This window comes from Paramormyrops kingsleyae, chromosome 20 (assembly GCF_048594095.1).
Source record: "Paramormyrops kingsleyae isolate MSU_618 chromosome 20, PKINGS_0.4, whole genome shotgun sequence".
Lineage (NCBI taxonomy): Eukaryota > Metazoa > Chordata > Actinopteri > Osteoglossiformes > Mormyridae > Paramormyrops > Paramormyrops kingsleyae.
The window spans coordinates 23,743,503-23,758,522 of record NC_132816.1 but is presented as its reverse complement, the minus strand read 5'-3'; the positions used below and the strand labels follow the sequence as shown (position 1 = coordinate 23,758,522).

At 41.4% G+C, this 15,020-nt stretch overlaps 1 protein-coding gene across 22 annotated transcripts in view; it reads right to left on the bottom strand.

Moving 5' to 3' along the window:
• Window positions 1-15,020, bottom strand: part of LOC111858153 (neurexin-1a-like) — a 103,339-nt gene that overhangs the window by 19,231 nt on the left and 69,088 nt on the right. For all 22 annotated transcript variants that reach the window (XM_023839640.2, XM_023839649.2, XM_023839661.2 and 19 more), the window contains 2 exons: window positions 10,367-10,548; window positions 3,066-3,237 (listed from right to left, as the gene is read on the bottom strand). In XM_023839640.2, the coding sequence (XP_023695408.1) occupies window positions 3,066-3,237; window positions 10,367-10,548 (354 nt within the window). The remainder of the gene's footprint in view (window positions 1-3,065; window positions 3,238-10,366; window positions 10,549-15,020) is intronic.

Sequence of the window (15,020 nt, the reverse complement as noted above, 5' to 3'; positions counted from 1 at the left end):
AGAAGCGCCTTACAGATAAACTTTCAAGGTATCTTTCTTTTTAAGTTTTTTTTTGGAAAAAACTTTATTCTATTTTGTGTAAATCGCACTTGATATTTATTGTATCTCAAAATGCATTCCACCCTTTTTTGTTTATAATGGGGAAAGCACGTTTCCATTCACAGTCATTCTCACAGGCCATTCATCGTTATGAGAAAAAGGGAGATTCAACTTGTTAGCTGGTTGAAAGAGTAACTCACACAGAAAACACTGAGAGCTATCCTAAGAATTAAAGAGGCTACTTTGGCTTTGACAAAAACTGAAACAAAGAAAATTCAATTTAAACATATATTTGTGAAATATGTAATTTTAATCTGAAACTGATTCTTACAAAGCTCCTGAAGGGAGCTGTGCAAAAAAGTAAAATGCTCTTACTATCACGTGCACACACTAAAGTCTTGTGCGTACAAAGTATCATGTGCACAGATGAAAGTAAGAGCATTTTATTTTTTTGTACAGGTCCCTTCAGGGGCTTCGTAAGAATCAGTTTCAGATTAGAATTACAGCACTGACTCTGTTGACCATCTACATGTGAATACAGAGAAACAGAAAGAGGTGAGAAAGGAAAACCCTTGATTCCATAAATTACTTGGGTGATGCCCAATATAAACAATAAAGAAAAACAAACAGGGCTTTAAAGTAATTTGATTCAAAGACTAATATAGACTAATGAGGAAGAAGTTACTTGCCTGGAAGATCTGAGCTTATCTTTGAAGAAAATTACCTTGAATGATAACAGCTGAAGCTACACTTATATTTTATATTTTTACACTTATATATTTTACATACTGTAGATCTATCCTTTTTGACTAAAAATGTTCCCTGCACACACAAGCTATTCTAGTCTCTGTTTCGATGTTATGTTAGCTTATGTAAACAGCATTGTGGGTGTCCTTCCTTTGATTTGGAGTCAGCGGTGTGTGTGTGTGTGCGTGTGTGTGTGGTATGCTTTTCCTCCGTTATTGAAGTACTGATATATGTCATATGAAGCCACACAAAGAATTATGTGGGTATAATTCAGTTGTCTGAATGTCCATGTAGGCTTATTTAGGTGCAGCTGGATAGTCTAAAAGGCCATGGAGGCTGCAGAATTCATTCATGTGAACAGATAATTTGCACTCTAGCTTCATTCTATTGTTTTTCCCCGCAGTCAGTATTTGAGGAGTTCTCTATATATTGGAGATCATGTGTTATAATTGCAATATAATTATTGATGAATGGGCATCCTGTCCTGGGTGTATCCTGCCTCATTCCCGGCATCCTACCCTGGGTACATCCTGCCTCATTCCCGGCATCCTGTCCTGGGTGTACCCTGCCCCATTCCCAGCATCCTGTCCGGGGTACACGCTGCCTCATTCCTGGCATCCTACCCTGGGTACACCCTGCCTCATTCCCAGCATCCTACACTGGGTACACCCTGCCCCATTCCCAGCATCCTGTCCTGGGTACACCCTGCCTCATTCCTGGCATCCTACCCTGGGTACACGCTGCCTCATTCCTGGCATCCTACCCTGGGTACACCCTGCCTCATTCCCAGCATCCTACACTGGGTACACCCTGCCCCATTCCCAGCATCCTGTCCTGGGTACACCCTGCCTCATTCCTGGCATCCTACCCTGGGTACACCCTGCCTCATTTCCGGTATCCTACACTGGGTGTACCCTGCCCCATTCCCGACATCCTGTTTTATGTGTACCCTGCCCCATTCCCAGCATCCTGTCCTGGGTTCACCCTGCCTCATTTCCAGCATCCTACCCTGGGTATACCCTGCTAATTCCCTATATCCTGTCCTGGGTGTACCCTGCCTTATTCCCAGCATCCAGTCCTGCCTGTACCCTGCCTCATTCCCGGCACCCTGTCCTGGGTCAACCCTGCTTCATTCCCGACATCATGTCCTGGGTGTACACTGCCCTATTCTCAGTATTGTGTCCTGAGTGTACCCTGCCTCATTCCCAGCACCCTGCCCTGGGTCTACCGTGCCCTATTCCCAGAACCCTGTTCTGGGACTATTCTGCCCCATTCCCAGTAGCCTGTCCTGGGAGTACCCTGCCTCAATCCCGACACCCTGTCCTGGGTATACCCTGCCCCATTCCCAAGAGAGGCTCCAGGTTGACTGAGAACTTTTACTAGCTAGAGGAAGACAGAAAGATGGAATTCAAAGTTGGGAGTATTTTTCCTTTCAGAATTACTACAGCCAAAGATAAAAATTCTTCTTCAACCTGTTCAATTTGTCCTCCCTCCTGTCCAGGAATCCTCTAGTATAATCTGCTTTGATCTTCTCCTTTAGGAGAGATTTTATTCATAAATCTGTTTTCAAAATAATGTGCCCCATATACAGAGACTCCTGAAAGGCACAAATAAATGCATGTTTATGAAAACATTTTATTTTAATTTTGATCAAATTTGTATTTTTGTTGAGTTAGTTAATTCAGCAACACTTTACTTGAAGCAGTCTACATAAGGGTGACATGTAACCATCATAAGAATGACGTGACACATGTCATGCACATTAAAGACACATTATTGATGTTTATGACTGTTGTCATAATGTGTTATTCAGTTCCAAAAACCGAATGACACATTATGACAACAGTGATGTTTATGACAACAGTTATAAACATCAATAATGTGTCATTAATGTGCATGACATGTGTCATGTCATTCTTATGATGGTTACATGTCACCGTTATGTAGACTGCTTCAAGTAAAGTGTTACTGTACCATTAATTCTATGAATAAATTTTATTATGAGAGTTGATGGCAAGTGTCAGAGAGCAGCACAAAATGTACTTCTGTATTATTTGCACAGATACTCTTAGCTCTGCCACAAAAATTCCCTGTCTCAAAACAGTTATAACTTTCAAGTGAGTCAAAGCTTTTGTCAAAGCCTTTAAGCCCTTTAAATAGACAAGTAAGCTATTGTCCTGTATGAACGCTTTCACACTTTACAAAAGCACTTCTCAGCAGATAGGTAGCATATTTCCTTGACATTCATTCATGTAGTACTTGTTGGGATGGAGCCTCACCTGTAGGGTAATGCTCCATCACAGGCAGCTCATCTAGCTGCAAGGTGGCATTGCCACCACTCCTGGTAAAGCGCACAATGTGGTACTTCCCGTCGTTCACAAACTTGCTTGTCTCTTTGATAGAGATGTCATCAGTGCCAACATTGAAGATGACACCAATGTTTCCCTTTTCCTGCAAGGCAAAAATGTGAAAAACACTTTTAGAACATTACATATTTAGGCTCTATTTTAATGATCTTAAGTGCAGCCAGTGATCTTAATGGTGTAGCCAACCCACTTTTGCTAGTTTAACAGTGGAAAAATAGTCATAGCATCAGGCACATGGCCAAAAGGGGTTGTACTAAGTCTGATAAATAGTCATGGGTGTGTTTGGGGCATAACATGCTATAAACCAGTCAGAGGGTCATCACCCATTCCCTTCAAAAGCCAGGTGTGCTTGCACTTTGGCGGATTGCTATTATAAAAGCTGAAACCACAGAAAACAGCCAAGCGTCCACGGACCCAATATATAATGTGATTTTCATACAGAGTACTTACATATAGTAAAGTATAATTGATAAATTGTGCACAGATAGACATTACCAAATTTAAATACAGTCAAATAATACAAAATAGTACATTATACATCATTATACAGTACTGTAATCTCTTAAATGAAATGGTCTCTCACTTTTAGCCTAATTCTCAAGAAAAGATATAGCAACGGAAAAGACGCAGCAATGAAAAATATGTTTTTTATACCCCTGAATGGATAAAGTAGAACAATGTCTACTATTCTGGATGTATTGAATGGAGATTTAAAATATCTCATCCTATTGTGAGTGTTTATTGGTTTATAGTACTCTCTTGGCACATGGTTTGAAACTTACAAACTATTTCCGGAATTCTTGAACTGTTTTTTTTTTCGGACCGTGGTAAACTGCAGACATGGGGGTCCCACTGTAATAATTAGCAAATTTCATCCATCATTACGGCAATTAGCTAATTCTGATGAATATTGTAGACTATGTAGGAGCATGTTAGTATCTTGATAATGTGCCCTTAAAATAACTGCCGCATTGACTTCAGACCAGATTTTTCTTCGGCAACAGAGCAGTTGGTTTTCTCTGCCTCAAGACAGACCCTTTGTGTTAGCTTGAGTGTTATGACAAACATCCTCCAGTAGAGGGGCACCCACAGAGAGTAGACACACCCACCGAGTACAGAGGCACCCACAGAGAGTAGACACGCCCACCGAGTAGAGATGCACCCACAGAGAATAGACACACCCACCGAGTAGAGATGCACCCACAGAGAGTAGACACACCCACGGAGTAGAGATACACCCACAGAGAATTGACACACCCACCCAGTAGAGAGGCACCCACAGAGAGTACACACCCACAGAGTAGAGATGCACCCACAGAGAGTAGACACGCCCATAGACTATTATTATTTTTTCTCTTTTCTTTTATTGCACTGAACAGGAGCATCACTCCTACTTTCGTTGTGTACTTAGTATACAATGGCAATAAAGCTTCTATTCTATTCTATTCAATACACTATAGACATGCCCACATTGTAGAAACACACACAGCAGAGGTATGCCAACAGAGACACGTCCACAAAGTAGAGATACACCAACAGAATAGAGACTTGCCCACTGAGTAGAGACTCGCCCACTGAGTAGTGGCACGTCTGCAGAGTAGAGACATGCCACTAAGTAGAGACACACCCACTGAGTAGTGACATGCCCACTGAGTAGTGGCACGCCCACTGAGTAGTGGCACACCGGCAGAGTAGAGACATGCCACTAAGTAGAGACACACCCACTGAGTAGTGACATGCCCACTGAGTAGTGGCACGCCCACAGAGTAGAGACATGCCCACTGAGTAAACACGCCTACTGAGTAGTGGTTAGGGTGACCAGATAATCCATGTCAGGGAGGACACTTTGAGCTACTTCGGATTTTACAAAATACTTTCAAATTGAAAGGCTCCTGTGCTCGGCTAAATAGTTCAGCTCTTCTTTGTGCTTTGACTGGTTTATTTCCTTGACTGAAAGACTCATCCAGCTGTTTCACATTAGCATTAGTGAAACATGCATGATTATAGGAGACTGACCAATCAGCACACAGCAAGAACTTAGTGCTCAAGTGAAATCCAGGTCCGTTTAATTGAAATGGTAATTTACAATTCCTGTCCTAGCTCAGAGTGTCCTCCCTGACATGGATTATCTGGTCACCCTAGTAGTGGTACGCCCGCAGAGTAGACACGCCCAGTGAGTAGAGACTCGCCCACTGAATAGAGACACAACCACTGAGTAGTGGCATGCCCACAGAGTAGTGACACGCCCACTGAATAGAGACATGCTCACCGAGTAGTGGCACGCCCGCAGAATACACAAACACCACAGACACACATATTGAGTTATACTCATACTCTAACGTACATACACCGAAAGGCTAAGCTGAGCTGTTTTTGTAGCCAAAAAATAAAGTTCATATAAGAGATCTGGCACCTCTGTGGTTTAAGAGTCGTTATATTATGTTATTATAAAAATGGAAACAGAGAGAATTCTGCCTCGCCAGCTTTTTCTCTTGTCCCCACTTAAGATGGAAAGAGACTCAAATGGCCATGATGCTTCTCCTCTAAACACAGTCTTATTTTAAAAATTGCCTTTAGCCCTGATACTGGTCTCATGGTATCACATTTACAAAAAACATCCCAATAAACTCTAGGTGGAGAAGGAGGGTCACTTTAGCCTACACAGCAATAACCTTTACAACAGTCCACGAACTCCCAGGGGTACGGTCCATATAAGTCAATACCTCAAGCACAGTTTGAGGCTTGTTCACCCTGTTTTTCTCTAATGCACTAATGAAACGATTACGCTTTTGCAAGCTGGTACAAAAACAACATGGTCATGTGGGCAATTGATCACCAAGATGATGTGTTGTCATTGGTCTCCAGCTGGCTTTACATTTACATACTAACATTAGAAAGGGCCAGCCAAGCTGACAATCAGATGCGAAATGACGTCACTGACAAATGGTCTGCTGATGTTTACGTCCTGATACAGCCAATCAGCCAACCATTAATATTCACTCTATATCTTGGGTTTTTGTGTGATTTTCTGTGATCTTTATGACTTTTTCTGGAAGAGGTTTTGGCAGGTGGCCCCCGACAGTCATGATTGCATGATTGCTATATATGGCAATAATTATTTTTATCACCTAAATTTATATATTTCTTTTATTTTGTTTATGATGATAAAATAAATCACATGGTACAAAGTCACCCATTCATGTTATAATATCTGCTTGAAATCCAGTCTGATATTTCAAGAAGTTAACCCCAATGATTCCACTGGGGTTAATTAACTAGGAGAAAATAAAATGTTCACACTCAAGGCACCACACCTAATTATTTTGCAAAAAAAATTCTAAGAAGCATCAAGCCTAGGTTTAGCCTCTAGCAGATAAGTACTATATATAGAAAGATCTGTTGAAATATAATTAGAGACATGGGAAATACACGAGAAATACTTTCGCTGTTTGTTTGATTATACACATGAAATTCATTCAAAGGGTGACACTTTAATACAAGTTTTCATGGCCATGGGAAATAGGAAAGAAAATTAATTCCTTGATTTGCCAAGAGTTTGGATTCTACTAAGATAAACAGTGTTGATGTCCCTTTCCCATTTGCCAGTCTATAACACACAAAATCTCACGATACACAAATGCAGCTGCACCCAGACACACACACAGATTAGGCATCTATATCATTGCGGAGACTCTCCATGCATTTATTTGGGCATAACCCTAATCCCAACAATGACAACCATAACCCCTACCCAGCCCTAACCTTAACCATAGGTAACCAAACATAATACAACACATTTGGCATTTTAGTTTTTTGATTGGAGTCATAGATTTTCATAAAATTAAGTTTCCCCTTGTGGAGACCGAAAAAAGAAATGACCACACAAGGTCAAAATATTAGCTTTTTATCACATTGTGGGGCCATGTGGTCCCCACAAGGTTATACATATATATGGAAAAAAAATAACAGACCACATAAAAATTTTCAATTTCACTCAATTTTCAATTTATGGATGTGCATCTATGAATAATATATATATATATTTGCAAACTGCAGCCAGGTTCTTCTCTGTTTCTTATGGATGAAGGGTTTCTTCCTTGCTTTATGAGTCTTCAGTCCTGCTTCTAGGAGCCTGTTAATGTCCTAACAGTGCACTTCACACCACTTAATGTATCACATTCTTTTTGAAGGTCACTTGAGGTCATCCTCTGATTTATGAGTCACTGCTGGATAAGTTGATAGTCATCTATGGCATTAGAAAGTTGCTTCTGCCCTCTATCTAGCTGGTTTTGGTTATTGCCAGTTTTTCCTGCTTTACCTTGATCTTTTGTACTGCTGTCTTTGAATCTGAGCCTGGAAGCAGCCTGCTGTGCAGTGTAGCCTTCTGTCAGTGGAGCCAGGATTAAACCACACGTAAAATACAATTTTTTGAGAACTGTAAAGCTCTGACAAAAATCCAGGACCACACAGACATTGGACCACACACTGACTGCACCCAAAATAAAAATAAAAAATCAGCATAACACATGCAAAAAAATCAGCCAGTCATAAATGAATTTTATTCAGGGTTTTCTACCCAAACTCATTTGCACACATATAGAAATTAGGGTGAGGAGGTCCAATCCCCTGCTTGCTGGGCTTTCACAGCGGGACCGATCTGGTAGCTCAGTGGGCGGCACTGTCACATCGCGCATCCAGGTTCGGGAGCTCGGATCCCCTTCCTGCTAGGCTTTTACAGCAGGGACTGGTCTGGTGCCTCAGTGGGCAGCAATGCCATCTCGTGCATTCAGGGTCGGGAGCTCGGATCCCCTTCCTACTGGATTTTTACACTGGGCCTGGTCTGGTGGCTCAGTGGGCAGCACTGCCTTCTCGCGCATTCAGGGTCAGGAGCTCAGATCCCCTTCCTACTGGATTTTTACACTGGGCCTGGACTGGTGGCTCAGCAGGTGGCACTGCTATCTCACGCATTCTGGGTTGGGAGCTCGGATCCCCTTCCTGCTAGGTAGAAAGCTCTACAGCCTTCTAGAATCACCGGCCCACGTGTCACCGAGGCCAGCTCAAGATGCGTGTGAGTTACTGAGGTGGCAGCAGGCATTATTGGCTGTCAGCGCAAGAGTGAACATAGTGCAAATAAGTATTATAGCATAAAGAGGAAGGTATAGTGCCAGAATAAGCTGCACAATAAAAAGGGCAATTGAACATTTGACTGCATTAAATTATATCAAATAGTTCCATGAGTCTCCTGCTATGAAAGATTTCAGGCATCTGGGTCATGGGTCATATCTGGCAGTAATAAATCAAAATCAAATGTACGTGTGGCTGAAGTGTAGTGATATTTTCCATTTATGTAATTTAGTTTATCTCCAAAATGATATAAAAGTAAGAGAGCAGGGTCAGTCAGTTCCTGGAGCAATTGGGCTTAAGAGCCCTACTTCACCTTACATCAAGGGGGGTTTACACTATAGCAGTTGTCTTGCATGATCAAATTATGTCTTTGTATTGGACAGTAAGAGTAAAGGCGTACAATTGGGAGAGTCAGTCAGACTAAATATAGCAGGAAAACAGCAGAATCTGTGAATCAGAAGACAGATGACAGTTGACAAGCTGGTGGACTAAAATTAAATATCTGTCTCATGAATAGGGCCAGCTGGCTCCTTCTGACTTCTCATCACTTGCTACTTCATGTGTTCTACTTTTGAGCCACAGCTTGTAAGGTTTTCTACTTTTTTGACTAATCTAGGCTCCAGGCCCACCACTAACCTGTACTTGATAAAATATTATGGAAAATGCATAGCTTGTGATTAAGTATAACGGCATATACAGAGGAAAGAAAACTGTCTAAATCCTAAAAGCAATCTGAGAATATAACCTGCTCCTTTCATTTTACATTTTTTTCTCTCCTTGGAAGCATAAATCTTTAAAAATGTCCAGAAAGCTTTTTGAAATCACAAAAGGACAATGTTGCAACATTCACTTGTAAAATAAGCTGCAATGAGAGCAGGTTCAGTTTATTCAGAATGTTATTGCCACTGTACATCATGTGTGTCTGTGATGTATAAAGGTTCCAAGTCTAATACTTTAGCTCTGTTGATATGAAAAGTTCACTTATAAATGTAATATCCTACACAAACCCTGGGGGTGTATAAGTTTATAGGGGGCAAGGGGGGTCAGACAGTGAGAACTTACAGACATAGACGATGATATACAGTACAGACATAAAAGACAGGCAATGTGCTTCTGTGGTTTGTGCAGTTGTGTATTTTAGGAGTATGGAGGGAGGCAATGTGTGTGCTTCTGGAGAGTTCTAGGCTAGTAACTAAGCAGAATGCTTTTTTTTATGAGTTGTGCTGTAACAGCTTATCAAAATTCTTTGTTCATTAGAAGCTGGCTGATTAGCAGAGTGGGAACTTCAAAATCTTTTTACGACTACTGATACTGTTACTGCTACTACAACTGGTACTACTGGTTTCCAATTAGATTATCAGTGTATGTAAAGAACAAGGCGTCACAGTATAATGTAGTTAAAATATTTGGTATTTATGATAACTGCTTTTAAACTACCATTATGTGTGATTTATGTGAAGTCTGTGCCAGCTAGTCATTTCACTTTGACCTGGATTTCCAGAGATACTCATACTTTTGTGCAGAATGTTTGCCTGTTGGGGTGTAATTTTGTCATTTGATATTTATTATTAGCTGCCGTACTTTTTAAATGAATTTGGCATTATAGTCCTTAGAAGACACCCAAGTAAGAATTCCATTGTACTTTGTATACATGATCATAAAATACCTTGACTGAACATGTGGTTGTTGTCACCATCCCCATCACCATCCCCATCACCAGCATCATCCCCATCACCATCACCAGCACCATACCCATCACCAGCTCCATGTCCATCCCCAGCACCATGTCCATCCCCATCACCAGCTCCATGTCCATCCCCAGCACCATGTCCATCCCCAGCACCATGTCCATCCCCATCATCAGCACCATGTCTATCCCCATCGCCATCCCCATGTCCATCACCATTACTAGCACCATGTCCATCCCCATCACCAGCACCATCCCCATGTCCATCACCAACACCATGTCCGTCCCCATCATCAGCACCATGTCCATCACCATCACCAACACCATGTCCATCACCATCACCAACACCATGTCCATCCCCAGCACCATGTCTATCCCCATCACCATTTGCGCTCAGACTCACGATGTGCAGTTGCAGGAAGTCCCCCAGGCCTGATGAGCTCTCGACACGCATCAGAACTGCTTCCTTCACCTGCGTGCTGAAGCCCATGGCCAGCCGATCAGAGCGGGTGCTGGGTCGCTCGTTGGGTGGCCAGGTGTACACGATCACCCCACCATCACGTCCAAAAATGTATGTTGTTCCCACTGCAGACAAAAAAGATCAAGCAGAGATTTCTTACGATCTACTCAGAAGGATCCTGAGGGCAGTCCACATGGGTCTCTGTGTGAGAACGAATGTGAGTATGTTTGTAAGTGGGTGTGTGTTTGTTATGTCCTCTATGTGTGCATATTTATAGTGCTCTGTATGAACATTTAAGGGAACTTCATTGCGTACTGGTTTGTGGCCTCCTATTGTAAAATACAATGCAATATATTAACAAATACATTTCTATATATGGGAAACTAGTGCTTATATTTTCCAATATACTGCAATATATATTTGGACCATGTATATATTGATATAAATAAAAAATATATATGCAAAGAAAACATATTTCCCTGTTAAAGTTGGCTACATTAACTGATACTGATAAAAATGACCTGAAAAAGGTAACACTTAAAGCATGCATGTATAATGCATTATACAGTACATACCTTCATAATGCATTATAATGCATTCATAAACTATTATAAACACGGCTATAACTATTTTTAAAAAGGCATAACAAATTATAGTCTCATCTATAATGCACTATAAATACCTTCATAATGCATTAAAATGTCCTATACTGATCATTATAATGCATTATGGAAGTATCTATAGCAAGGTGTGAGTCCAGCATCCCCACAGCATCATCCCGGTTTGTCTGATGACTGATGGCTCTCACTCCCATTTGTATGGACATTTCTGACCTCTCTATGAGAGTCCAGCATCCCCACAGCACCATCCCGGTTTGTCTGATGACTGATGGCTCTCACTCCCATTTGTATGGACATTTCTGAGCTCTCTATGAGAGTCCAGCATCCCCACAGTACCATCCCGTAAAAACATTATGTGTTGTCAAATATAATTCATATAAGAAAAATGTTTGATGGCCTTATATGAACCAAGCAGTTTTTTTCATAAGGAAAGGCATGACGGACTGGTGCGCTGCACAACATTGAAGGGAATGGCAGACGGGGTGAAAACTGACAGATAACAACACTATCAACAAAATGCCTTGAACACTGAAGTGACGTGGGACCATCAGGAGTCTGACTAAAGACTGACTTTAATTAAATGCTTCCAGTCCACTTTTTCTGAAGGTGATATAGTCAGGTGGGCAGGGTAGTATAATATAGGGTAGTAGACAGTTCTGAGCACTATTCCTAGCTTTATTGTCATTATCTGGGTTTGATAATGATACAGATTGTAACTGGACATAACAGGTGGAAGTGCTCTTGTACTCCTCAGCCAGAAACTTGAAATATCCCTATACTTTTTTGTCTAGTTTTAAATCATGATGACTCCTCTGTGGTCAGATCTTCTCTATAGCAAGCCGTCTTCTCAGGATGGCATGTGTCTGAATGTGTCCCCATGTAGGTAGATGATGAAGCAAGAATTCCTTGAATGTCAGGTCTGATGACTCCCGATAACTGAATGTCAGCCCTAATGATTAATGTACTGTTCAGAGCCAAGGGTGTGAAATAACTAATGCTTGTAACACGGCGTGTCCCCAGAGCTGGCCATCTACAGAAAGTCCTAATCTCCTGAGACACACTCCCACAGGTAACTGTCTTTAACATAACTGACTGCCTGCACACACAGCACACTTAAGCAGTCTGTCTCCAGGTCCCTCTCATAGTAAACCACAGCCATGTGCATAATATGGGCCGAATCGGCAAGTGAATTAAATGTGAGAATTTCCGCTTTAATGCCTCCTGGTGTTCTGCTCCGCATTTGGTGAACACTGAGTGAACATTAGGTGAACATTTGGTGAAGATTAGGCAGATGCCTCACCTATCTGCATCATTAGACATGAATACCTTTTAAAAGCTGGAACCAGCATGGATCTTAGATTTTCAGTAGATTTTGCATATGACATACGGCTCTGGAAAAAATTAAGAGCGCAATCATTATTTTTTTCTAAATCTGCATTCTTAATTCCTGGTTTAATCCTGGTTCTTCTGGCAGAAGGCTACACAGCGGGTTGCTTCGAAGGCTCAAAATTTCTAAGACAGCAGTACACAAGAACAAGGTGAAACAAGATGCTGTGAATGATCAAAAACCCATCCTCATTAGAGACTTTCTAATGGCAGAGATGACCATCAACTTATCAACAGTTTCTCATGAATCGGACGATGGCATCAAGTGACCTTCAAAAAGAATGGGAAACATTAAGTGCAGGTGTGGAGTGCGCTGCTAGGACAGGGCAGTTTATATTAGGCTCCTAGATGCAGGACTGAAGTCCCATAAAGGAAGGAAGAAGCCCTTCATTAATGAGAAATAGAGAAGAATCAGGGTGCAGTTTGCAAAAAAATATATATTATTCACAGACACACACCCATAAATTGAGAAATGAGTGAAACAAAAAATTATGCTGTGGTCTCCTCATTTTTTCCAGCGCTGTATTGTAGCACTGCAGTAACTAAATGTATTAGCACTGCAAATTTCAGCATGTTGCCATAGGAACACATAGACATGAATGAGAACACCATGGAAATTGCACTTTTGGATAAAGAATGTAACAGCTAAAATCTTTAACTAGTATAACTAACCTGGCAATTCAACAATTACAATTACTTAAGAAAAAAAAAACAGAGTTGTTTTATAATTGGGATACAAATATGTGTTTCACTGTTGTTGCACCTCAAGTGCATTTTCATCAAGTATACCACTCATCAGTGAATAAGAAAGACCAATAAGTATTGGAAATCATGTTTTCAACAACTTAGGAATCATCTGGATACAAATATTATTGCTTTGATTTTTTTGAAAGAGCTGCTGATTTGAGGTTCAAGATAAACACTATATGTGTATATGTGTGTGTGCATGCGTGTTTATGTTTACAAAGGTACATGTGAATGTATGTATCCATGCATGTTAGCATTTCTGTGTGTGCACCGCTAGGTCTGCTTTTGTACATATGGATGCTCAGCTGTTTGAATAGTTGGTTTTGTGTATGTTTATGTGCACAGAAACATTGGCATAGTTCTAAAAAATCAGAATGCACATGGCCAACTAGACAGAGGGATGCAGGATGACAACACAGGCAACACTAACTGTACTCTCCATGTGCCTTTGTTAGCCCAGTGGAACAGCGGGTGAGTAATTCTAAATGACACTGCTGTGAACTTTTCCTGGAAGAAACATAGTCTTCCCGAATAGTATCACGAAGTCCTGTGATATGACTGTGATGAGTAAATTATAATGAAGAAACTGTTTTGGAGAGTAAGCAATAGTCAATGGTGAGAAATGGTGAGAACTGAATTTCTCAATGATTAATTAAAGTATTGGATGTGATAATGGTGGTAAATGTAGTCTGGGCTAAATGTAAGTAAACAAAGAAAAAGTCCATTTAAACTGGGATACCTTAAATCTGACAAAATATTCAGCTAAGTAAAAAATCCAGCTTCATGATACAGCAGTTCTGTTCTCTGCTTAGTTCAAGGTACCCTAGTTTAAATGGACATTATTTTCATTTACTTACATTTATTCCAGACTACCTTAAACCTGACATGTCTCACGACAGGCAGGAACTGTATGGTTTTAGTGTTTTATGTTTTTGACTATTAAACTTTATTCACTCTTACCAAAGGCAGCTTCTTCCCCCATAAGCATTCTGTTCCTCTGCACCTCAATAGAAAGAGCCCTGTCTCTTATCAAAGGCAGCTTCTTCCCTTATAAGCATCCTGCTGCTCTGCACCTCATTAGAAAGAGCCCCACCTCTTATCAAAGGCAGCTTCTTCCCTTATAAGCATTCTGCTGCTCTGCACCTCATTAGAAAGAGCCCCGCCTCTTATCAAAGGCAGCTTCTTCCCCTATAAGCATCCTGCTGCTCTGCACCTCATTAGAAAGAGCCCCGCCTCTTATCAAAGGCAGCTTCTTCCCTTATAAGCATTCTGTTCCTCTGCACCACAATAGAAAGAGCCCCGCCTCTTATCAAAGGCAGCTTCTTCCCTTATAAGCATCCTGCTGCTCTGCACCTCATTAGAAAGAGCCCCGCCTCTTATCAAAGGCAGCTTCTTCCCTTATAAGCATTCTGTTCCTCTGCACCACAATAGAAAGAGACCCGCCTCTTATCAAAGGCAGCTTCTTCCCCTATAAGCATCCTGCTGCTCTGCACCTCATTAGAAAGAGCCCCCGCCTCTTATCAAAGGCAGCTTCTTCCCTTATAAGCATCCTGCTGCTCTGCACCTCATTAGAAAGAGCCCCGCCTCTTATCAAAGGCAGCTTCTTCCCTTATAAGCATTCTGTTCCTCTGCACCACAATAGAAAGAGCCCCGCCTCTTATCAAAGGCAGCTTCTTCCCTTATAAGCATCCTGCTGCTCTGCACCACAATAGAAAGAGCCCCGCCTCTTATCAAAGGCAGCTTCTTCCCTTATAAGCATCCTGCTGCTCTGCACCTCATTAGAAAGAGCCCCCGCCTCTTATCAAAGGCAGCTTCTTCCCTTATAAGCATCCTGCTGCTCTGCA